The following is a 27,620-nucleotide window of genomic DNA, read 5'->3' as shown; positions in this document are numbered from 1 at the left end:
TGCGGAGCCCCAAGAGTTTTGACGATCATTGCAGGATTCGTGGCGAAAGTTCTCCGGAAGAAGAATCGGGGAGCTCGGAGATGAGGGACAATCCTCTGCGGAGCTGCCGGTCGCACGTGCTTGCACGACTGGGCGGTAGCGATGAGACACGGGGACTCTTGCACTCCTGAGCAAAAAAGACCGTGTCTCGGCAGGGATGTCTACTCGGGTGTCCCCGTTAGAAATATTGGTATAAAGACCGGGTCCCGGCTCCCGGAGTGTGAACCAGGGAGAGCATAGCCGGGCCTTGTGGATCCTACTCTGGGGGTTGTGTAATACTTAACTACAGGATCCGGCCCGGGGAAAATAAAAAAAATAAAATAAAATAAAGTGGCCGCTAGAAGCGCTACACCCGGGCGAATGAAATATGGTTGCGCGCGAGCTTTAGTTAGAATCTTTAAATTAAATAAACAGAAAATTTTATACTTAAATAAAATGATAAATATTTTAAATTATGTTTGTAAGTCGTGGATCAGAAAAAAGCCGCGTGATCGCAAATTCCTAAAATTGTGTTCCCAGATTATTTTTTTTTAAAAATCAATCGGGAAGAAGCAAAAATCTCTCTGAAAGTGCTTAGCGTAATTAATAGAAAAAAAATTATTTATTAAAAACAAGTATATTTAATAAAATAATATATTATTAAATATTATACAAAGAAAGATAAAATTTCATAGTTACAATTAGGTAGTGTAAATAAATAAATTTATTATACAGTAACTGATCTCTTTACATGTTGGATTAATGTTATATGAGAAAAACAAATATGTTAATGCAGTTTTCTTAAATAAACAAAGATAAATAGACTAAATAAAAATTATTAATGGATTATCTCTAATAAAGGTGTTCAAAATCTCTTAACTAAAATGAAAATTAATTGACTGTTTTTTTTTTTTTTTGTTTTCAGTTATTTGACTGGTTTGATGCATCTCTCGAAGATTCCCTATCTAGTGCTAGTCGTTTCATATCGGTATACCCCTTACATCCCTAACAATTTGTTTTACATATTCCAAACGTTGCCTGCCTGTACAATTTTTCCATTTTACCTGTCCCTCCAATATTAAAGCGACTTTTTCAGGATGCCTTAATGTGGTCTATAAGTCTGTCTTTTTTAACTATATTTTTCCAAACGCTTTTTTCTTCATCGATTTGCCGCGCAACATTTCTTTATTTGTCACTTTATCAATCCATCTGATTATTAACATTTTCCTACAGCACCGCATTTCGAAAGCTTGTAATCTTTTCTTCCCAGATACTCCGATCATCAAAGTTTCACTTGCATATAAAGCGACGCTCCAAATATATACTTTCAAAAATCTTTTCCTGACATTTAAATGAATTTTCCATGTAAATAAATTATATTTCTGATTTGTCTGTGCTATTCGGCATTTTATATCGCTCCTGCTTCGTCCATCTTTAGTAATTCCACTTCCCAAATAACAAAATTCTTCTACCTCCATAATCTTTTCTCCTCCTATTTTTACATTCATTGGTCCATCTTCGTAATTTCAATCCTTTCATTTTGTTATTTATTTTCGTTTATTTTCACGCGGGAGTTCTTGCGTAGAACTTCATCCACGCCGTTCATTGTTTCTTGAAAAACTATATCATCAGCAAATCGTAGCATCTTTATCTTTTCACCTTGTACTGATACTCTGGATCTAATTTTTACTTAACATCATTAACTGCTAGTTCTATGTATAAATTAAAAAGTAACGGCGATAGGGAACATCCTTGTCGGACTCCTTTTCTTATTACGGCTTCTTTCTTATGTTCTTCGATTATTACTGTTGCTGTTTGGTTCCTGTAAATGTTAGCAATTGTTCTTATATCTCTGTATTTGAACCCTAATTTTTTTAAAATGCTGAACATTTTATTCCAGTCTAAGTTATCGAATGCTTTTTCTAGGTCTATAAATGCCAAGTATGCCGGTTTGTTTTTCTTTAATCTTCCCTCTACTATTAATCTGAGGACTAAAATTGCTTCCCTTGTCCCTATAATTTTCCTGAAACCAAATTGGTCTTCTCCTAACAATTCTTCCACTCTCCTCTCAATTCTTCTGTATAGAATTCTAGTTAAGATTTTTGATGGATGACTAGTTAAACTAATTATTCTGTATTCTTCACATTTATCTGCTCCTTCTTTCTTTGGTATCATGACAAATACACTCTTTTTGAAATCTGACGAAACTTCCCCTTTTTCGTAAATATTACACACCAGTTTGTGTAATCTATCAATCGCTTCCTCATTCTGCACTTCGCAGTAATTCTACAGGTATTCCGTCTATTCCAGGTACCTTTCCGCCATTCAAATCTTTAAACGATCTCTTAATGAAATGACTATCGATTACTAAATAAAACTCCTGTCAATATTTAAACTAAAATTGAAGAGTAACGGATGATCGTAAGTCGCGCAACACAAATGATAAGTTGTTCTTTAGAAAGCCTTTTTATTAATTTGCAAAAATATGAGATACAAGTTTATAAATAATAAGTGCTGGAAATGTCCACCATGATTTTCAATTCACCTTTATATTGTATTCAACCTTTTTTTATGTTAAAATGCAGGGTTATTATTAAAATGGATATTTCATTTTTACATTTTATTTAATAAATGACATTTAATTTTTAAAAGTCCGTACGTTTCACACAGTTCCTCTCGAATAGTTATAAATCTATCTAGAATAGATAGTCTAGTACTAGCCTTCGGAGACTCAATACGTATTTAACAGACATTGTATAATTAATTTATAACATTGTTATATATATGAAGCGCACGTTTGAATACTATAATCAAAAACAATCTAATATGGGCATCACGTAAGTTCCTTGTACGCCTATTAAATTACATATATATATTTTTTTTTTAATGAAAACATACAATTTTTTTTCATTAATAACTTCTGATATTTTTTATTATTATTATTGAGTAATTATTTATCGTAATTTTTTTTTACAATCAGAGGTTAATAATTTATTAATAAATCAATATATTTAAATTAAAACGAAGGAGATGAAGTCGAATTCAAATCGATATGTCTTCCCCTTGTAAGATCCAAATATTTCATTAATTAAAATTTTATTTGGATATAACTCAGGAACCGATGAAAATAAATTAAAATTGAAAAGCTCTCAATGATTGCTTATTATTGCAGTTAAGAAAAAGTCCAAAATCCAAATTTTATTTGAATTTTGGTATTTTTTTGGACAAATTTGGTTCAGTCGATCGTAATCAAAAGGGAAGATGACAACTAAATGTTACAACATTCCTAAATATACAATTTCAACATCCTACGGCTAATCGTTTTTGAGTTATGCGAGATACGTACATGCAGACGTCACGCCGAAACTAGTCAAAATGGATTCAGTGATGGTGAAAATGGACATTTCCGTTGAAAATTGAAAACTGAAATTTTTAACGGCTATACATTTTCGGATTCTACTTGTAAAACTAAACAGAAAATACCATTAGGAAAAATGGAAATTTCTCCTTCGTTCCCCCACTGTTCGCCATTTCGTTATTTTTATATAAAAATTTATATCTCGAGTTCGGATAGAGAAATCGCATTAATATTTGGTAAGCGTCTTGGTAATAAAGTTTTATAATTAGCAAAAAATCAGGGCCTAAATAATTTTGCAAATTACAAAATGGCGGCCATATTTATTTATCAATCTGTTATATTTCCATAAATATTGGTTTTATCAAAATTTATGTTTTGCTAAAATATTAAGCCTTTTATTTTGAACAAAATGACATCTTATTTTTTAAAATCGGTTAACAAATAGCCAAGGTAAGACAGAAAATTGTAATTGTAATTGTAATTTTGTGTCTGTTTTCATTTCCACCACTTCACGTTCAATTCCATTAAATATTAATTGTGAATTCTAGTATCAAATTAAGTAATAATTTTCTCACAATATTAGACCTAGTAATGTGATAATATTACGTTAATTATTGCAGAACATTATGTGTACTTAAACAGTTAACAGTTGTTAAAAGTTATAACAGATGTTCAAAGTGTTCACCATCAGAAACTACACAAGTCTCCAGTCTTTCTCTGAGAGATTGTCTTAACCGTTCAAAAATTCCGGGAATATTCCTAATTTTTTGAAATTCATTTTGGATCCTTTATTGAAGATCCTCAATGTTGAGTCGAATAAACAATAATATGTTTCAAATGGCCCCACAGGTAGAAGTCCAGAAGGTTTAAGTCAGGTGATCGGGCAGGCCAGGGCACTGGCCCACCGCGGCCTATCCATTTCCATGGAAAGTTTCACCCAGGAAATCTGATACCAACAGACTGAAATGTACTGGAGGTCCACCGTGGTGAAACCATATATTTTCTCTTAATTGTAGAAGGTCTTCCAAAAAATGTGGAAGATTTTTGGTTAAATGAGCAATATTATTTTCTCCGTGTGAACGATTTTGGTAGAATGACAGGACCCAAAAGATAGTCATTAAAAATACCTGCCCATATGTTAAGAGAAAATCTTTGCTGATGGCTGCTTTGGAAGGTACCATGAGGATTCTCGTCGCTCCAGGTACACTGGTTGTGATAGTTTTGAACACCATTCCTATTGAAAGAAGCTTCATTTTTACACTGTTAAGTAAAATGATCAACAGTAATAGTCGCTGTTTAGAATTATTCACAAGTGAAAAATTAATATCAATTGTTTTATTATTATTTAATATTAAACTTTATTACTTAATTTGATACATACTAGAAGTAAAAACAAATAAAAACAATCAATATTTCATCGAATTGAACGTAAAATGAAGGACATGAAAACAGACACAAAATTACAACATCGATTTTCTGCAATAAATCGACAATTTGTTAACCGATTTAAAAAAATAAAATGTCATTTTGTTCAAAATAAAAGGCTTAATATTTTTAAAAAATAACATAAATTTTGATAAACCTAATATTTATGCAGGTATAACGGATTACAAAATAAACAAGGCCGCCACTTTGTAATTTACGAATGTATTTAAGTCTTGATTTTTTGCTAATTTTAAAACTTTATTACAAAGACGCTTACCAAATTGTAATACGATACCTCTATCCGAACTTGAAATATAAATTTTTATATAAAAATAACAAAATGGCGGACAGTGGGAAAACGAAATTGCCATTTTTCCTAGGATATTTTTTGTTTAGTAGAATCCGAATAAGTATAACCAGCCCATCATTTTAGAAACATTCTGTATAAATAAAAACTAAATTATCCGTAACACAAAACACCAAGTGAATAACAGAAATTATCCGGTCATCGATACTACTGTTCGCCGTATGCGCAGTTGTTCCGTCTTGTTGTAACCAGCAATTACGTTCATCACCAAATAGGAAAGCTATAACCTGCACGATTATTTCTGCATACTGTTCAGCTGTGATAATCTTCAATAAAAAGATCGCACCCCAATACATCACACCCCAATTTTTTATGAATGTATGGCTATTCATGGACAAAGAAGTCGGGTAAATTGACTTCGGGGAAAAGAGATAGAACTTCGGGGTAAATAAAGGCATGGTATCGTCCCGTGGAAGGACAGAGTGAATGAGTTAGATTGTGGGCGTTATACGCATGATTTTTACTTAATGTTGATTTCCGGGACGCCTCTTTGGTACACCCGAACAACTATATAACGCAATTTCTTTCAGGGCATGGCACTTTTGGAACAGAAAATTCAGCCTTGCGAACTTTAGTATATATCCTCATAGCGGATTATTGGACAGTACTTATCATGTAATATATGAATATGCTAGGTATGAGTTATTGCAAGACCACCGAGTCGGTCTAGCGGTTAACTCGTCATCGCAAATCAGCTGATTTCGAAGTCGAGAGTTCTTAGGTTCAAATCATACTTTTATACTAGTTACTTTTTACGGATATGAATACTAGATCGTGGATACCGGTTTTCTTTAACGGTTGGGTTTCAATTAACCACACATCTCAGGAACGGTCGACCTGAGACTGTACAAGACTACACTTCATTTACATTCATACATATCATCCTCATTCATCCTCTGAAGTAATACCTTATAGTGGTTAAACAGAAGGTACCTTACTACAGAGACTAGAGAAAAAAGAGAGGTATGATTTGTTGCACCCGAAAACCATTTGTCGGCTTGACACTTGATCTATATGTTAATTGGAAAAGCCGGGCTTTGAATACTAGATCGAGGATAACGGTGTTCTTTGGTGGTTGCGATTAACCACATTGGTGGTTTCAATTAACCACACATCTCAGGAACGGTCGAACTGAGAATGTACAAGAGTACACTTCATTTACAATCATACATATCATCCTCATTTATCCTCTGAAGTAATACCTAAACGGTAATTCCCGAAGGATAAACAGGAAAAAGAAGAAGAAGATGGCCAGGAATCAATTGCAGACCATCTACGCTCTGGAAGACCGTTAACGTCAAAAATTGAAGAATATGTTGAGCGAATCAGACATGATACGGTACGACCGGCGATTAATTGTCAGAATGATTGCAGAACAATTGAATTTCAACCGTGCCACAGTCCATAAAATTTTGACAAACGAATGGGACATGAAAAAGGTTTGTGCAAAATTGGTCCCAAAAAACCTCATTGTTGAACAGAAAAACCGGGTGCCGGGATTTTGTAGGGCGAATTGAAATTGATTCTGATTTTCTAAAAAAATGTTGTTACTGGTGATAAATCTTGGATATTTGAGTACGACTCAGAAACAAAACGCCAGAGCAAGGCGTGGACACTTCAAACTCACCGCGTTCCAGAAAAGCAAAAATGTGCAAATCAATATCGTGGTAATTTGTTTTTTTGATAGTAATGACATTGTTCATAAGGAGTTTTTGCCTACACGACAGACTGTAAATCAGTATATTTCCCGGCAAATTCTTGAAAGAATGCGGAAAAGAGTTGCCCGTGTGAGACCAGCCATCAAAGATAACTGGATGCTGTATCATGACAATGCACTCTCAATTAATGAATTTTTGGCAAAGAAAAACATTCGTGTAGTTTCTCAACTACTTTATTCACCTGACTTGAGTCCCTGCGACTTTTTCCTGTTCCCGAAGTTAAACACAGCATCTCAAAAGACACCACTTTGTAACAGTAGAAAACAAAGAAAAAATTTAACCTTCCATCTGAACGATATTCTGGTTTCTGAGTTCTAAAATTGCTATGAAAAGTAAGAAAACCGTTTGAAGCGTTGCGTGGCTTCCCAAGGGAACTATTTCGAAGGTGATAAAAAGTTTTTCTGAACCAGTCTCATTACTTTATTTACAGATCTTGTGTTCAAAACTATGGTATATTTCTTTTATAAAAATTCATGATTGTTATTAAAAGTGAAAAATGATGTAAACACTGGTGTAAAGGTTAGCAGAATTCTTAAGAATGTTGGCTTAAGCATGTGTACTTGCTACCAAATGTCTGGATGTCCCTCACGATCCCACTATGTTCTATAAATTTTGTGTAATATTAAAAATAAACTATAAAATCTTTACATCATTACTAGACATAAATTACTAGCACATATGATACATTAAAAATTGATTACGTTTTTATTGAATGCAGGGTTCCCACCGTATTTTAAGATTTGTTTTTCCTGACCGTTTAAGTAAACATTTTCTGACTCTCATAATGTTATGCTTTTGTTGTTTATTTTGGAAAATATATAAATATTTTATCTTTGCAGCCTCCATCATCCCCATAGCTGCCCAATTTACACCTGATTTTATTATTTATTACAACGCTTTATTTATTTAATGAATTTTTTACAATTTTTTTTTTGGCTTCAGTCATTTGACTGGTTTGATGCAGCTCTCCAAGATTCCCCCTATCTAGTGCTAGTCGTTTCATTTTTTTTTTTCCTCCTATTTTTCCTCCTCTATGAATCATGAGACCTTGCCGTTTGTGAGGGGGCTTGAGTGCTCAGGGATACTGAGTAGCTGGACCGAAGGTGCAACCATATCGGAGAGGTATCTGTTTGAGAGCCAGACTAAGGAATGATTCCTGAAAGAGGGCAGCAGTACTTTCTGTAGTTGTTAAGGACGACTTAAACGGCCGTATCAACATCACTCAGTCCTCTGAGTACTGCGCAGCTGAAAGCAATGGAAAACTAAAGCTGCTTTTTTTCAAAGAAAATGTGGCTCTCTGCATTTTCACATAGCAATAATGGAGGCGCCTTCCTTGGTAAAATATTCCGGAGGTAAAATAGTCCCCCGTTCGGATCTCCGGGTGGGGACTACTAAGGAGGGGGTCACCAGAAAATTAAAAAATAACATTCTACGAGTCGGAGCGTGGAATGTTAGAAGCTTTTTTACAATATATATTTAAAATTAGGCTATCTTTTTGTGATAAATTGTTTCAGTAAATTATACTTCAAAGTATAAATAAAAAAAAAACAAGCTTCGCTGTTGGCTGGTTGTCTAGTGGTGAACGCGTCTTCCCAAATCAGGTGAATTTGAAGTCGAGTGTTCTAAGGTTCAAATCCTAGTAAAGGCAGTTACTTTTATATAGATCTGAATATTACATCGTGGATACCGGTGTTGTTTGGTGGTTGGGTTTCAATTAACCACACATCTCAGGAATGGTCGAAGTGAGAATGTACTAGGCTACACTTCATCTACACTCATACACATCACCCTCTGAAGTAATACCTGAATGGTAATTCCCGTAGGCTAAACAGGAAAAAAGGAATAAAATTGAATGTAAAAGATATTTAAATTAGTGTAATTTTTTGTGTGACAGAATAGTGTATGGTAGCACCGCTAGATCACGCCACCGGTCAACAGTGGACGTGGCATCAAGCAGATTATTTAGTCCAAACAGCATTGTCTTTTACGCAAGAGCAATACGTCTTTATTGTTGTGAGATACTGTTAATCGAAAACGGTACGCGAAATGTCAAGAAGATTTTTTAAATGCTTTTCCCAAATCAAATCCACTATATGTCATTTATTTAATCGTTTCTGGAATACAGGTAGCAGTGGCGGTCGTGGATAAAATTAGTGGTGGTGCTGCTCCAGAAACGTTTTTTCTAGGACTTTTCAAGGCCATGGTTAAAGTTTTCTGTAAAATAGAAGAACCGAAAAAAATGAATCAAATAGAATAGCTGGAAAGAGGATAATAATCTAATTCTACACTTTATCACATTCAGGAATATGGTACACGGTAAACCGTATTCGGTTTAACCGAATAAATAATGAATTATCAATACAGATATTTTTTACTATTATTAGATAACTTAATAAAATGACCGCTTAAAGACACTATAGTCCAATGGTGGGTGCTTAATTTAAATTTCTATGTACACAGAAACAAATACGTAATTAGTTTTTACCAATTATTTTCTCTTTCGCCCTTCCAGCGTGTTTTTTGGACAGATTTGGCGATCAAAGAGCCCTTTCTTTCTGCCATCTTCAATCAGTACTGAAAAAACAAGTAAATCGCTTTCATATTTCTTCCACCGACGAAACTAGAAAAGGGAACGAACAAGGAACGTTCCATACACACAAGGAGTAAACAAAAACCTACTTTCCACCAGCACGCCAGGATGGGCACTGCGGGAGCGACAACCAGCCAACAATGAAGCTTCCAATGTGCGCATGCGCACAACAACCAAACACCATACCGCTAGAACTGTGAAGCCAACAGTTCCATACAAAGATTTTTGTATTTTTTTCATAAACTGGGGGATGGCTACTGGCATTAACCTTAAGGATTATATATTATACAAATATAAAGAAAAAAGGATTCATTATATTAAATGTTATTGATAACATTATTTCCATTATATTAAGTGGAACTACAGGGTGCTGCATTTCCACAGTGCCTATACCCGAGCTGCCACTGCTTGAAGATGAATTTGCAGTTTTTAATGTTGTAGATAATTGTTTTTTTCCAATTTTGTTTGTCACATCCTAAATTTTTTTTACATTTATTATTTTCTATAAAATTATTGGTTTCTTCAATATATATATATATTTTTTATTATAATTATTACCGGCGTGTTATTATATCTATGATAATTTTTATTTCCTTGTACTTCGTACAAGGAAAATTCGCCAGGAATATCTCGCACTACTAAAAAATGATTAGCGTAGAATGTTGAAATTTGGGATATAGAACTGTTGTAACATTTAGTTATGCATTTCCCCTTATAACTGCACTCGACTGGATCAAAAGTGTCCAAAAAAAGCCCAAAATCCACAACAATTTCGATTTTGATCTTTTTTAACTGCAGTATAACCCCTCATTGACAGCTTTTCAACAATATATCGTAAGTGGTACTTATTCTCATTGGTTCCAGAGTTACAGCCAAATGAAATTTTAATTAATAAAATATTTGGATCTTACACGGGGAAGACTCATCGGTTCGAATCATACTTTTAACTTTTTTGATTTAATTTAAATACATTGATTTATTAATAATTATTAACCACTGATAAAAAAACCAACAATAAATAATAACATAATAAAAAATAACAATATTTATAACAAAAAAAGGTTTTTTACAAAATCACACGTCCACCCTAAAAAATGTTATTATAATCGTTTGCTATATTGTGAAGTCACAGGTGAGCGATGGAATTATATAAATCAATAATATTTAAAGTGTAAAAAGTATCCCGATCTGACCGGGTCACGTATTCGTTCGTTCGGTCAATTCGGTACCTGGTGCGTTAAGCCTCGGGATTATACCAGTCTGCCCACCGTTCAAGTGAAATTTATTGTATGTAAGTTGTGAAATTACATCAGTTTAGTTAGTGCCGACCGTCGCTGCTAGTAGCGCCACACCCGCACGAATTAAAAACGGTATGCGCGCGCGCCCTTTTGTTAGATTCTTTGAATTAAATAAAAAAATATTATTATATTTAAATATAATGGTAAATATGTTATTCAGACGTGCGTGCGTGCGTGCGTGCGTGTGTGTGTGTGTGTGTGTGTATGTTAAGCCGTGCATCATAAATGACCCACAGTTGTAGGACTTTTCCGGAATGCGTTTTTAGCCGCGTGACCGGAAAGACCTACAATTGTGTGGTCAGCTTTTTTTGGAACAGTTTCTTTATAAAGAGGTGGAAATTATTATATTATTACATTTATATAAACAGGATCTTATAGTTAAATTTCATAAGAAAGCTTAATGTGTACCGTGATTCGACTTCTGGGAAATTTAGATATATCTTCCCGTTTCATATCCTCCAGACTCCAAAACCATCGTCAGTTCAAAAGTTTATATATATCTCAATTTCTTGTGGAAACGATAAATGCCGTAATTTTGTGCCAATCATTTTCAAATTGATACATAAAATATAACGACCCAATATCTCGGTCTAGTTCGTTATTGGACCAAATCGCACCACGGGGATGGAAATGGGGGTCTTTTTCGACAAAAACAAAATATCGCTATAACTTTCTTATTAAGAAAATATCGAATTCGTTTAAAGTTTCTAGTATTCTATTGATAAGGGCCTAAAACGTATCTAAGAAAGTCTTTTGATATCACCAACCGTTGACCCACGGGGTGGAAAACATAGGGTTTCGAGAAAAAAAAATCATACCTTCCTTAATAGGTATAATATCGAATCGGTTTAAAGTGGTCGTTAGTCCTCTAAACATTATCTAAAATTTTTGTGTGAAACAAGTTTTGATATGATCAACCCTTACGGCAAGGGATGATCAAAATGTTGTAAGAATTGTAAGCAGATCGGGCTTGTCGTATGCTAAACGTGCAACCGTTGTAGTATCGAGTAAATTTGAAGTTTTTCTTAGCTTTAACGTGGAAATCTTTTTTATCCCCTAACGGTAAAATCTACCTCCACTGGCGTACCGAAAGGGATTTTTTTGTTAATAAATTCACGTCGTCAATGAAAATGGTTGCGGATTTTTTAAACACTATTATGAGTTATTGATGGTAATAAATTATTATTCGGGGGGGAGATTTCTTCAGAAAGTTTGAAAAGTTGTGTACTGACTGGCACTTTTTTTAATAATTCTATCTTTGAAATATAATTATATAATAATGAATTTAATTTTTGTTATTATATAACAATCTGTCACGTATACCGAAATTATCTTTATAGTCTGTATGAATGTTAAGCTAAATGATAACTTATGCGATAAGATTAAGTTATAAAATGAAAAATAAATAGTATATCGTTGAACTTCGAGTACTCTTCTAAATATATTACATATTCCAAAACTACAAGGGTTAACGTAAGAACAGAAATTATTAATTAATTAACTAAAGATATCTTTAATTGAAAATTACTACGTTTAAATATAACAGTTTAATTTTTTAACACTTTTCTCTTTCAAATTTAGAACCCTAAAACAGCGTTTTAAATTTACAAGATAAAATATATATTATATAAATTAATATGAAAATAAATTCATGAAACTAGTTTAAATTTAAAAAATGTCACGTGGACACCACATGACTTCCTTGTACGCCTATTAAATTACATATACAATTTTTTTGCTGCACTCCATTCGAAAGTGAGATACGATCCTCCAATTCTGTAATAAAGTGGACAGTTACACGATCGGTGAAATGTTAGTTTTTTTACATCAAATATTAATTCATGAAATATTAGGATAGAGTAAAAGCCCCTTTATTACTCGTATTACTAGATGAGTATTATTTCTGGTGTGTCGTATAAATTAAACTATTCCGTTTACTGAACTCCTGTATACTGCGTACAAATGTTAATTTCGACCTTACACTGTAAAATATTATTTGATTATTTGGTGAATAATCAAAAATGAAAAAGAAACAATAATACAGCAAAGAGAAAGATAACATGAATAAATATATCTGAAAAAAGGGGAAGAAAATGTTAAAACCAAAGAAAGAATAAAAATATTAATAGAGGATGATTAATATAAAGAGAGAGAAAATTTTAAAATTAGAGAACGTGTACACAAATTAAGATCGAAAGAATTATATTAAAACAGAACGATTAAGTGATAGGCGACAAAAAACGATCAACTCCGACTTAGGGAGACAAAATCAGAAGAGTATTGAAATAAAAGATAAGAATTTTTTCCAATTCATTAAACATCGGGCATGCATGCCTCAGTGTATAAATTCCAGAATAATTAAATAAAATTAAACTAGAAAATCCAAACATAATACGATGTTAAATTATAATTTTCAATTAATATTAACTAATCAGATGCTTAATCAAATCTAGAACATACTAGCAGACCCGGCAAAGCTTCGCAATTACTACATTTGAGTGTATATATATATATTCAAATTAAATGAAGGCAATTGGAAGTTTGATAAAACACTGAACATTATGGAACTTCACAGAATTTAACTTTACCCTTTTACCCTTTCACCCTTTCCTCTTTTCCGTTTTCCTTTCCCATTTTCCTTTTTTCTCGTCTTCCTTTTACCCGTTTTCCTTCTGCCATTTTAATTTTACGATATTCCCTTTCCACATTTCTCGCTTTCCTGCTTTCCACCCTTCCTTCCCCCAATTGATTTTCATTATTTTCTCTTTCCCTTGCTGCTTTCCCGTTTACATTTCCTTTTTCCGTTTTTTCTATTTTCCCTTTCTCCATCTTTCCCTTTTCACTTTCACCTTCTATATCCGCTGGTAAATCGGTCCAGTAGTTCTTTAGTCTATAGCGCACACACATAGCGGAAACGGTGAAATGGAATCGTAAAATATTTAGTACAGCGTGTGTTGCTTTTACGTCCAACAGATAGCGCTGTTTTTACCTGTCACAGGTGTCACATCTTAGGTACATAAAAACACGCGCGTATTCGAATGCAACGTTGTCTCAAAATTTCAAAGCGATCGGTGAAGGACTTTCGGAGATGTAAGATTTTGAACAAACGAACATTTACATTTTTATTTATATTACATATACACATATGTAATAATGTCTATTAAATTATATATACACATTTTTAAACGCACATCAAATTTTATTTCATTAATAACTTTTGATATTTTAACTTATTTTATTTTCTTTGTTGTTATTATTGAATTATTGTTTATCGTAAAACTTTTTTTACAATTACAGGTTAATAAATCAATATATTTAAATTAAAAAAAGGGGATAAAATCAAACTCGAACAGATGTGTCTTTCCCTTGTAAGATCCAAATATTTCATTAATTAAAATTGATTTGGCTATAACTCTAGAACCGATGAAAAAAAATTACCACTTATGATATCGTTGAAAAGCTCTCGATGAGGGCTTATTACTCCAGTTAAGTTTGGATTTTGGGCTTTTTTGGACACTTTTGATTCAGTCGATTGCAGTCAAAAGGGGAGATGCACAACTAGATGTTACAACAGTCTTAAATCCAAAATTTTAACATTCTAATCGTTGTTGAGTTATGTGAGATACATAAGTACTTACAGACGTCACGCGGAAGCTAGTAGAATTGGATTCACGGATTTTCGTTGAATATGAAAACCGAAATTTTTCGCGATTTCAATACTTCCTTTATTTTGTACAAGGAAGTAAAAACTATCAAATGAAATATTGTAAAAGAAAAATCGAGTTATTTTTACTTACTTATTTAGTCATAAAAAAGAGAATTCTCAAAATCTTGAATATCATCAAAATAAAAGGTTAATTTGTACCTAAATACGATGTTTGTATAGAAAACAACGAAATTGTATTTTTTAATTGTTATTATTAATTTTACAGATTATTGGATCTTGTCCCCTTTAACCTACTCCCCTCCTCTATTCACACACTTGTATCCGCTTGGCGAAATAATTCTGGATGGCTTCATTTGAAATAGTCTAAGTTCCTTGACGAATACGCTTTAAAATCAAGAATTTCAAAATGGCGTCCTTTCATCACTGATTTTAATTTCAAAAATAAAAAAAATCGAATAAAGCCAGGGAGGCTGAGAGAAGACAGAGACAGTCATCTCATTTTCGGTACAAAATTGAGTCGAGTGTGCGGGCGCATCATCGCGGTGAAGGAACCAAGAGTTGCCTTGACAAAACTTTGGTGTCTTTTTGCAGATTTTTCACGTAACCGTTGAAAAATGCCTTGAAAGTAGACACGGTTTACCGTTTCAATTCGAGGCAAGAATTGAAAAAAAATCATTAAAACCGAAAAAAAAAGTAGTATCAAATTGACATCGGATCGAGACCGATCTTTCTTTGAACATGGAAATCTTTTGCCGACCCGTTGTGATGTTTGAACTTTTGTCTCGATGTTGTACCCGTAAATACGGCTTTCACCTCCCATTATGATCTTTTGCGTGAATGTTTTATCGTCATCGGTTTGTTCAAGTAGCCGACAAACGTCCAATCGATGTTCATTCTACTATTCGGTCATCAAACGAAGAACAAAATTTGTTGCAGCTCGATGTACGTTTAATTTTTTAGTTAAAATATCACGGCATTATCCGATTGAAATGCTAACCTCTTCTGCAAATTGTGGCGGCATTAGTAAGGGTGCAGTTTTAGAAAACATTTTTTCGGGGCCTTTTTAACGCCACGATTAATGTTTTCTGTAAAATAAAAGAGCCTAAAAAATGAATGAAATGGAGCAGCTGGAAGCACGATAATAATCTAATTGTACACTTTATCACATTCAAGAATCCGGTACACGGTTTAACCGAATAAATAATAAAATGTCAATACAGATAGTATTTTTTAATAACTTAATAAAATGTCCGCTTAAAAACATTATAGTCCAACGGTGCTTAATTTAAATTTTTGTGTACAAAGAAACACAATCTAATAATGTGTTAAACAAAGATGGTAAACCGATTTATAATACGAAAGGCAAAGTCGAAAGGTAGGTGGAATATATTGAACAGTTATACGGAAGAAATGAATTAGAAGATGATGTTATAGAGGAAGAAGAGGAAGTCGAAGAGGATGAAAAGCGAAAAACAATACTGAGATCTGAATTTAAGAGAGCATTAAAAGATTTGAATGGCAGAAAGGCTCCTGGGATAGACGCGATACCTGCAGAATTACTGCGCAGTGCAGGAAAGGAAGCGACACATAGATTATACAAACTGGTGTGTAATATTTATCAAAAATGGGAAATTCCGTCAGACTACAAAAAGAGTGTTATAGTCACGATACCAAAGAAAGCAGGAGCAGATAAATCTGAAGAATACAGAACAATTACCTTAACTAGCCGTGCATAAAAAATCATAACTAGAATTCTGTACCGAAGAATTGAGAGTAAAATGGAAGAAGTGTTAGCAGAAAACGGATTTGGTTTCAGAAAAGGTATACGGACAAGGGACAACGGACAATTTTAGCCCTGAGATTAATATTTGAAGGCAGTTTAAAGAAAAACAAACCGACATACTTGTCATTTATACACCTACAAAAAGGTATTCGATAACGTACACTGAAATAAAATTTTCAGCATTTTTAAAAAATTAGGGTTCAAATACGGAGATAGAAAAACGATTGCTAACATGTACAGGAACCAAACAGCAACAGTAATAATTGAAGAACATAAGAAAGAAGCCGTAATAAGAAAGGGAGTCCGACAAGGATGTCCCCTATCCCCGTTACTTTTTTATCTTTACATAGAACTGGCAGTTAATGATGTTAAAGAACAATTTACATCCGGAATAACAAGCTGAAAAGATAACGATGCTACTATTTGCTGACAATATAGTAATTCTAGCCGAGAGTAAAAAGGATTTAGAAGAAAAAATCGACGGCGTGGATGAAGTCCTACGCAAGAACTACCGCGTGAAAATAAACAAGAACAAAACGAAAGTACTGAAATGTAGCAGAAATAATGAAGATGGACCACTGAATGTGAAAACAGGAAGAGAAAAGATTATGGAGGTAGATGGTAGTAAACGATTACTAAAGATGGACGAAGCAGGAGCGATATAAAATCCCGAATAGCACAGGTGAAACGAGCCTTCAGTCAGGAATATAATTTGTTTACATTAAAAATTAATTTAAACGTCAGGAAAAGATTTTTGAAAGTATATGTTTGGAGAGTAGCTTTATATAAAAGTGAAATTTGTACGATCGGAGTACCTGAGAAGAAAAGATTAGAAGCTTTTGAAATGCGGTGCTATAGGAGAATGTTAAAAGTCAGACGGGTGGATAAAGTAACAAATGAAGAGGTGTTGCGGCAAATCGACGAAGAAAGAAGCATTTGGAAAAATATAGTTAAAAGAAGAGACAGACTTATAGGCCACACATTAAGGCTTCCTGGAATAGTCGCTTTAATATTGGAGGGACAGGTAGAAGGGAAAAATTGTGCAGGCAGGCAACGTTTGGAATATGTAAAAGAAATTGTTAGGGATGTGAGATGTACGGGGCATATCGAAGTGAAACAACTATATCTAGATTGGGAATCTTGGAGAGCTGTATCAAACCATTCAAATGATTGAAGACAAAAAAAAATGTACGCAGAAAGAAATACATAATTAGTTTTTACTAATTACCTTCTGTTTCGCCATTCCAGTCTGTTTTTGAACAGATTTGGCGATAAAACAGTCCTTACTTTACGCCATCTTCTGATTACTAGTGAAAAAACAACTAAACCGCTTTCATATTCCTTCCACCGACTATACTAGAATAGGGAACGAACAAGGAACGTTCCATAGACACGCGGAGTAAAAAGAAAATTACCTTCTACCAGCACGCCAGGGTCAGCACTGCGGGAACAACTGTCTTCTCGCAGTCTCGCGTGCAGCTTCCTATATGTGCATGGTCACAACAGCTGCACACCACGTCGCTGGAACCGTGAAACGCACAGTTCCATAGACAGATTTTTATATTTTTTTTATAAACTGGGAGATGGCTACTGACATTAAGGTTAAGGATTATATATTGTACAAATCCAAAGAAAGAATTAAAGAAAAAAGGACTCGTTTTATTTAATTTTATCGATAATATCAAGTAAAAATAGGGGTGCTGTAGTTCCACAGTGCCTATACGCGAGCCGCTACTCTCTGAAAGTTTTCTAATATTCAATCGGGGATTTGCAAACACTAGATCGTTGATTTTCTGAACTTTATAAGTTGAATTCGAAGGCCTTCTCTGTAGAAAGTCATCTTCAATCGATTGATGACCGCTTTTAAATCGTGAAAATGATCGGTAACATTGCGGAACACCCAGATCATCATTTTTATAAACTTATTTCAAAAGTTGAAACGTTTCTGTTGACATTTTCCCCAGTTTCACATAAACTTTTACCTCGTATCTTTGTTCCCGAAAATCTCTACTAAAACTTAAACACTTTCCGCTCAAATAACAATAACAGGAAAATTACACTAGATATCAACAATCCAAGAACATGTAGTTACAAAGGAGGTTATGCGGAATCCAATGCTGCCAACCGCACGTCACTAAATATCTCCGTTGGTGGGTAATTATAAATGTTCGGTTACTTGTTGAATAGATTTCGTATAAAATTCGGTACTCATTAAAACTTTTTTAAAACAGAAATAATCTGATGTATTTTTTTGTATCGCTTCAAAAATCAATATCCTATTTATTTTATGCAAACCTTATCTCGGTACATGTAATTAAGATTGTTAATGCCATGTAAATTAAATTCAGCGGATCGTTTGTGTAAATTTTTCAAATAATATAAACAAATTAAACATATTTATTGTAAATATTTACATACCTCAAAATTTGAATTTGTGCTATTTCGATTAGTCATTGCAACTATTCCAACAGAAAGATTTGTACGAAGAAAGTAAGCAGTAAAGAAGCATAAAAATAAAAGTAACGCTTGCACTTTACGTACACCACCAGATCCTCTTTCTGTACAAAAAAAAAACAATTCTTAATTTTTATCAAACAACAAATCACGATATGTTATTTTTAATAATTTTACGTTATTGTTATATCATTGAATGAATGGACATTCATAATTTAAAGATTTCTGTGCCCAAGACGAAGTTTAAGCTTCTCAAGTGTGCAGACAAATTATCGTACAGTCGTAACCCCCACATTAAGTATAAAGGCTGTGTAATCAGTCGAGTTGGAGTTCATAAGTATCTAGGTGTTTTGTTTGATGAGAAGTTGCTGTTTAGCAACCAAATTAGGCAAGTAGCGGCGGACGCCGTCTCTGTGATGCACAAGCTTAGCAGGATTGCTCGAAAGGATTACGGGCTGTCGGGCCGTCATTTGTACATGGTCTAACGAAGTGTCTTTGAAGATATGACCTCTTACGCGGCGTCCGTTTGGGCGCATAGGTTGGAAAGAAATTGCACGCTTATTCAAAATTGAAGGAGTGTCCAGCGCAGAGCCTTAATTGTATTCCCTGGTGTTTTTAAAACAACCTCCTACGAGGCTACCACTGTATTGGGAAAGGCTCTCCCAATCGATGTAGTGGTGAAAGTTCCAGCAGCGATGTGAAGATCGCGAAGAGGCCGAGGTATTTGGAATGCAGTTTCGAGCCGGGCCTGTACCGCAGCGGAACGGTGATCGCAGTACAGCGGTTTTAAATTTCGTTCAGTCGCCCATCTCCCGCCTGCGGAAGAGTCTACAGAGCCTGGCGATGGATGCATGGCAGCTGGAATGGCACACCATGACTAAGGGAAGATTCTTGTATAAATTTATACAGGATCTGAGAGGATGGTATGTCTCAAGCTCGTTTTTAAGCTCGTTTTTAAGGGCAAGGATGCCCAGGTGCTCACCAACCGTTTAATTTGAACCAATATCTGTCTCGGTTTCGCCTGGCAGCTGATGAGCTGTGCGTCTGCGGGGAGGTCAAATTAACACCTGATGTTTGACTGCCTGCTCTTGGGGGGGTTCACAGACCGGGCCGCACTGGAACTTAGAAGTCAAGGGTAAAATTGACCTCGCATAAGCGGCGAGTCATATTTGGCGAGAGCCGCATTGTCGAACTGCGTGGGAATTCCTTTATCCCGCTGCTACGTTCAAGTGACATCAGTAGTTTACTTAAGGGAAAGTTTCCTAACGCACTGGTGTGGGAAACTAACTTCGAGATATATGGCTGACCACCAGTTAATTAAGGCTCCAAGCGCTTTAACATGGTGGATAGGCACTTGCTGGAATTCGGTGACTTATGAGTGGCAGCGAATTGCTGTTTCGACGAAATAAATTTTAATTTATGGATGTCATATATTTTTAGTAGTTGACTAGATACGCCTACCCATTTTAGTAAATATAAGACAAGCGAGCGGTTGGGTCACGTAAGCCGGTGGTGTATGGCACCGCGCTGTTAGGTAAGCTGTAAAAGCTATTTAGGACACTGGTCGCTAAACTGTTTCGAAGCTCAGTAGCCGTTTGTGGCAGAAATATTCGGTCTTATGCTTTAGGACGACCGAATGGGGTGATGGCGGGAGAAATGCCAAGCAAACCAATAACGAAAGTTAAATTAGAAATTTAACTCTAGAAATTTATATTAACGAATCGGGATTTTCCGCTAGTGATCGGTACATTACGGTGCCTACTTTTTGGTTATAGTTCATTATTTTATGAAGATAAACAATCGCATAAAGAAATAAAAAATATGTAAAAAAAATTTAAAACACCACTTTTAAATTAAACGCCCTAAAAGGTAATAAGTAATTTAAGGACGGTATCTCAAAATGGATTTGATGGTGATATGTAAGATTATGTGAAATTAAAATTTGATATTTTTGCAAATTTTATCTCGTGCGTGTTCGCATCCCACTTTTTAGGCTATTCATCAGGAAACCGGCTTAATTTGCGTTTTGCTTACGGTATTAGCAAACTTTTGGTATAATTTTATGCAATATTGCTGTTCTACGCGTTCCATTATTATTTGAAAAATAGAAATCAGAAAAGTACCCATTCACTAACACGAACAATGGCTGCTGAAGAAAAACTGACTCGTCTGAGTGTAGATTAATTACCGCTGTAGTTTAATATAACTTGGTTAGGTTTAATTATTCTAAATCTCTGTTTTACTGGTTCAAGTAAATTATTAATAATATTTATTATTTTATATCATAAATTAATTTTATTATAATACTAGCAGCAGGGCGTACCAACGACACGTTTCCGCAGCTAGGCCTTCCGGGCGGGTTCCCCTGGCGGGAGGTGTCTCGAAATTGGATTATTGGGTGTCCAAAATTGATTACTTCTTGTGTAAAAATGTTTTTTTTTTGTTTTTTTTTAACGAAGAAAGTTGACCAAGGAAAAGCGAAAAAATATCAGGAAATCTTCTCAATTAAATTTGGTTTAGACCGGTTTAGGCATTTTTTAAAGATTGTACACTTTCAAAATTTTCATCAAGATCAATAATATCCAAAATTCACTCACCACGAGAGCTGGAAGCTTAAATATAAATTAAATTAAATTTTCGAAACAAATTATCGTAATAGGAAACCAACCTTCCTTGACACAATAACAAAAGAGAAATTGGCTTCAAAACCAATAAATCGCTAAGTAGGAGATATAGAATTCAAAATTCTTCTAATCTTGACGTTTATTGTTTACCATTTCGTGTGAACTACGTGTTTTGCCTATACGTATGTTTAATTGTAACTACAACACAAAAAAATGTAATCATATGTAGAATTCTAAATGGATAATTGATAGTATAATCAGTATCGATTAATTTGTATCGAAAATAGCTGTTATAAGATCTGCTGCGACATTGAATGAATGAATTACGGTAGTAAAATTTATTAATTTATTTTATAATTATTACAAGACTTACTAACAATAGATCATTAGACAAATTCATTTAATAAGAGTAATAGAAAAGTGATCTTTTTTAAAGAGTAAAAAAAGGGAAAATTTTTATTTTTACAATTAAAAACAAAGGAAACTGAAATCCGAGTCGACATAAATAATCGATTTTATGAAGAAAAACAATCCCATATATAAACAAATTATTATTAATATATATTTCGCATATATATCGATATATGTCAAGTAATCACCTGACCACGACGAGATACGTACTAATGAATCGGGATTTTCCGCTACTGATCGGTACATTCCGGTGCTAAGCTAAGGGTGACACACACACTAATAGACGTACATAAAAATGCCGTTTAAGTAGGGTAGAATTTGAACTTGTAATAACATTGTATTAACACATGTTAACTCATTGACGGCTGGCAGAAGACTGACTGACAAGAGCGTTAGACCGGTAGTTAAAAATTCATTTAAACAGGAGCCAGAAAAAAGTGAATATTTAAGAGTATTTAAAATTTAAACTTCCTCGTTTAAAAAGGAGTAACAAAAAAAGTGAATATTTATAAAGAGCATTTAAAAATTAAATACCCTCATTTAAATACCTTTATTAAGTAACCCTGATTCTTAAAACTGAGCTTAGAAAAAACAGTCATGCTCATTCTGTGTTTTTATCCTAACTTGTCTCAGTGAAATTCCCTTTCCTGCTGGCAGCGTCACCTAATACAAGGCGTGGTTAGCCTCCACCACACAGGGTGGATTATATCTTTCTATCTCCTTTACCTAGCAACCTATATAGCTTCCTATATAGATTCCTAGCAGTAAGCTTCCTATATAGATTCGTTTGGAGTTATTCCTCTCTCATTGCCAGACTTGCTTTACACAGTAATGGGTCGGTATAGCAAAATTTTACGATATACTTTTTACTGTTATAAAAAAATATTGCTGTTTTTTTATAGCTAAAAAGTAGACCCGACATTGCTTCGCTATTGCTAGATTTGAGTATATATATTAAATGAACACAATTGAAAGTCTGATAAAACATTAACAAAATGAAGATTACGGAACTACACAAAATTTAACCTTTCACTTTATAAATGTAAATATAAATAAATCCAATTGTCAAAAGAGCGCTACCTACCAGATTTAATTCAAACTACTCTCTAAACACAGTAGTCGGTTCAAAATACCCGTAACTTTGTTTCTACTGGTCAGATCGAGAATTTCTATAGCTTTAAACCTTCTCCGGGCAACGCAGACAATTTTGCAAAAACCCGCTCGTAAATCGGTCCAGTAGTTTTTTAGTCTATAGCGGACACGCATAAAAACATTACCTTATATATATATAGAAGAAGAAAATCTGTTTGTATATTTGTTTGGTTCGTATTTTTTTTTTGTCTTCAGTCATTTGACTGGTTTGATGCAGCTCTCCAAGATTCCCTATCTAGTGCTAGTCGTTTCATTTCAGTGTACCCTCTACATCCTACATCCCTAACAATTTGTTTTACATATTTGTTTTGTAAATATATCCATACCGGCGCCACCTAGCGGATCCATTTTTTGTAAAAATATTTATTTTCACGTAACTAATATATATTCTGAATATGAGCAAACCGGACCATAAATACAATTTTTCGATTTATTTCGATCCCAGCGCCACCTAGCGAATCCAAACTAATTTAGAAACCTTCGCGGGGATGCCCATAACAGCTCACCAAAGTTTCATCGAAATCGGATGAATGGTATAGGAACGCATACGGGACAAACAAAAAAACATTATATATATATATTCACTGGCAGAATAACAAAGAAATTGTCCGTTCACAAATTAGCTTTTAAATCCCAAAATCATTGAGGAATTATTTTCAAAAAATGAAAACAACGGACCTCTTCTTCCGTTTTGCAAAGTAACTGAATAACCGATCGGGTTTCAGATGTTTTAATTATTACTCAAAAATCCGTCTCAAGCGTTTTCAAAGAACCGCTTGAATTGAAGCGACTTCCGGGAAAAAGAGAAACGGAAAGAAACCTGTCTCAGAACACGATGACTGTTAAAACACCGTTCAGGAATGTTATTTATGAGATTTATATAAGTAAATAATTTCCTACGTTGAAAACAATATCGCATATCTTAAGTAACAGGGAGTTATTTACAGGCAAAACAGCTTTCTTCTAAAAAATAATTCGAAAACTCGTGTTTAAGCGGAAGAAACTATACAATAGGATGTTCCTGAAGGAAACAACAGATATTGTGTCGATGCGTTCTAATTTTAGGTAGATTTCATAAGAGTTACCTATTATAATGGGCACCATGATTCGACTTCCGGAAAATTTCGACGTATCTTTGCGTTTCACAACCCCTAGACCCCAAAAACAACCGTCAGCTCAAAAGGTTATATGTATGTGTGTGTGTGTGTGTGTACACACACACATATATATATATATATATACAGAGTGTTTCTAAAATAATGGGTTGGCTATACTTTTTCGAATTCTACTTCTAAAACTCAACAAAAAATACCCCTAAGAAAAATGGCAATTTCTTCTTCGTTCTCCCTCTGTCCGCCATTTTGTTATTTTTATATAAAAATTTATATCTCAAGTTCGGATAGAGGAATCACATTAATATTTGGTAAGCGTCTTTGTAATAAAGTTTTAAAATTAGCAAAAAATCAGGAATTAAATATCTTCGCAAATTACAAAATGGCGGCCATGTTTATTTTTCAATTCCTTATATAAATAATTAGTAATATTAAATAATTAGTAAATATTAGTTTTATCAACATTTATGTATTTTCTAAAATACTAAGCCTTTTATTTTTAGATAAGGTTTTAAGATATATTTCATCTTGAAAATATATATATATATATAGGAAGATATGCGCTTACGGACCCATTTCACCGGACATTCTTCTTCAGTATATTAAGTAGAATCATTTCCTAGAATTTGGCCTCAACTTTAAAGAACACGCTGTATAATGGAATAAAAATAATATACATCAACTTATTTTCGACAAATTCTTGACGTTCATTTTATAAATTTTAAAATGTAATAAAAATCTATCATAAAAACTTAAAGAAGACAGTTTTCCTCTATATCTACCTAAAATTTAATATATTTTAAAGCGTTAAACAGTTATGAAAGAACCAAATAGAACTAGATTCGACACGTGTCTAATTACTGGATAATTCTACAATTTGTGTCGCTTTGCGTTACTTTGCTTTACCCTTTTCCTTCTTTATCCGTTTCTTCTTCTTCGTTTATTATACCATTTTATTTTCTTTAATACTATTATCATTTCAAATAAAGGAATAACAGAAAATAAAAATTCAAGAATTTTAGCAAGATAAAAGAAAATTATAGGTCCTTCTTTGTACCGATTAACAATAAAATGTAAGGGTGACGTAAAAAAATTGGAAATTGAACATAAAAAAAAAAAGTTTGCATTGTTTTGTGTATTTATACGCGCGCACGTATGTACGTGTATAAAAGGGAAGTCAATACGTTTAAATTTAGCTGGAAACAAAAAAAAAAAATGGTAAGAAAAATGTTATATATATACTTAAAACTAAATAATTCATCATTTACGCAGTAATTCATTTTACATATATATATATATATATATATATATATATATGAATGTTTGTTTGTTTGTCCGTACGCGTTCCTATACCATTTATCCGACTGCGATAAAACCTTGGTGAGTTATTGTGCGCATGACCGCCAAGGTTTCTGAATTATTTTGGACCCACTAGGCGACGCTGAGGTTGAGAAATTTCGAAAATTGTATTTATAGTCCGATTTGGCTCATATATAGAAGAAGGGTGTTTCTAAAATGATGGGCTGGTTATACTATTTTGGATTCTACTTGTAAAAGTAAACAAAAAATATTCTTAGGAAAAATGGCGATTTCTCCTTCGTTTTCCCACTGTCCACCATTTTGTTATTTTTATATAAAAATTTATATCTCAAGTTCGGATAGAGGAATCACATTAATATTTCATAAGCGTCTTGGCAATAAAGTTTTAAAATTAGCAAAAAACCAGGAATTAAATACTTTTGCAAATTACAAAATGGCGACCATGTTTATTTTTCAATCCCTTATATCTACGTAAATATTAGTTTTTTCATAATTTCTGTTAATTTTCTAAAATATTAAGGTTTTTATTTTTAACAAAATTGCATTTTCTTTGTTAAAATCGGATAACAAATAGCCGAGTTATGGCAAACAATTGATATTGTAATTTTGTGTCTGTTTTCATTTCCTCCACTTTACGTTCAATTCGATTAAACATTAATTATAGTATGTATCAAATTAAGTAATAATTTTCTCACAATAATTATGAAACAAAATTACAATATCATAATAATTACAATATAATAATATGAATTGTTGTGCGCACGTCCGCGGAGCGGTTTGAATTAGTTTGGACCCGGTAGGTAGCGCTGGGGTCGAGATATTTCGAAAAATTATATTTATGTCCGATTTGGCTCATATTCCGATTATGTGTTACATGGGAAAAATACCTTTGCAAAAAATGGACCCTATACGTGGCGCCGGTCTCGAGATGTTACGAAACAAACAAATATACATACAGACTTTTTTCTTCTTCTTCTATATAAAAGCAATGTTTGTATGTGTCCGATATAGACTAAAAAAAACTACTGGAGCGATTTATTCGCGGGAAAAATTTGGGAAAGCGAAAAAATAAAAAATGAAATAGGGAAAAAGCGAAAAATGGAAAAAATAAAAGAGGAAAAACGGAGAAAGAAAAAAGAAAAACGGAAAAATGGATAAGGAAAACTGAAAAATAAAAAAAGAAACAGGGAAATGGGTGAAATGGATGAAAAGAGGAAATGGTAATATGGGGATGGAGAAAGGGGAAAGGGAAAGCGGAAAATAGGAAGAACTGAAGGTTATTTTTTTTTTGTGAATTCATTAATTTTCATTTTGTTAATGTTTTACCAAACTTTCAATTGTGTTCATTTAATCTATATATATAATCAAATTTTCCAATAGCGAAACATTACCGGGTCTGTTAGTTGTAAATAGAAACAAATATATCGTAATGATTTCGTAAAATTTTATTTTAAGTTTTTCTATTGTACAGTAAGTCACCGTACCCCTAAAAGTAACGAAAATTATGAGTTAGGATATGCGTTTAGGACATACAATATTTTTGTTGGAGACGGTTGGCAACAGTTTTTTACAACGCCACACGTTCTGAATAAAATTTAGTTGTGCTAAAATGGTTGACACAAGTAGTTAACAGCGTCGAATTTGCGGCAGATAGTAATTAATTGCGGCTGATCCAGGGGTTTCCCTGCATCAGCCGCAGTACTCCAGCGTCACCAACTCCGTTATCATGGCCTTGTAAGATCAAAATATTTCATCGATTAAAATTTTATTTGGCTGTAACTGTGAACCGATGAAAATAAGTACCGCTTATGATATATAGTTGAAAAGCTCTCAATGAGGGCTTATTACTGCAATTAAGAAACAATCCAAAATACAAATTGTTTGATTTTGGGCTGTTTTGGACACTTTCGGTTCAGTCGATCGCAATAAAAATCGGAGGTGCACAACTAGATGTTACAACAGTCCTAAATCCAAAATTTTAACATCCTACGGCTAATCGTTTTTGAGTTATGCGATGTACATACATACGTACATATAGACACCGAAACTAGTCAAAATGGAGTCAGGGATGGTCAAAATGGATATTTCCGTTGAAATTTGAAAACCGACATTTTTCATCGATTTAGAAGGAAGTAAAAGTATGAAAAAAAGTCACAAGTTATTAATGAAATAAAATTTTGTGTACTTTTAAAACGTGTATATATAATTTAATAGGCGTACAAGGAAAGTCACGTGTTGTTCACATAACATTTTTGATTTTATTAATATTTTTTTTGTTTTTAAAATATTGTTGTGATTTAAGATGCGAAAAATAAAATTCTCC

General features: G+C 33.6%; 1 protein-coding gene across 3 annotated transcripts in view; it reads right to left on the bottom strand.

Annotated features, from left to right (window-relative positions):
* The window catches only part of LOC142324174 (putative inorganic phosphate cotransporter), an 87,225-nt gene that overhangs the window by 40,710 nt on the left and 18,895 nt on the right, over window positions 1–27,620 (bottom strand). For all 3 annotated transcript variants that reach the window (XM_075364907.1, XM_075364908.1, XM_075364909.1), the window contains exon 3: window positions 18,643–18,782. In XM_075364907.1, the coding sequence (XP_075221022.1) occupies window positions 18,643–18,782 (140 nt within the window). The remainder of the gene's footprint in view (window positions 1–18,642; window positions 18,783–27,620) is intronic.

This window comes from Lycorma delicatula, chromosome 4, assembly GCF_047948215.1.
Source record: "Lycorma delicatula isolate Av1 chromosome 4, ASM4794821v1, whole genome shotgun sequence".
Taxonomy (NCBI): Eukaryota; Metazoa; Arthropoda; class Insecta; order Hemiptera; family Fulgoridae; genus Lycorma; species Lycorma delicatula.
The sequence above is the reverse complement of the archived record's forward strand: the minus strand, read 5'-3'. Positions and strand labels throughout refer to the sequence as shown.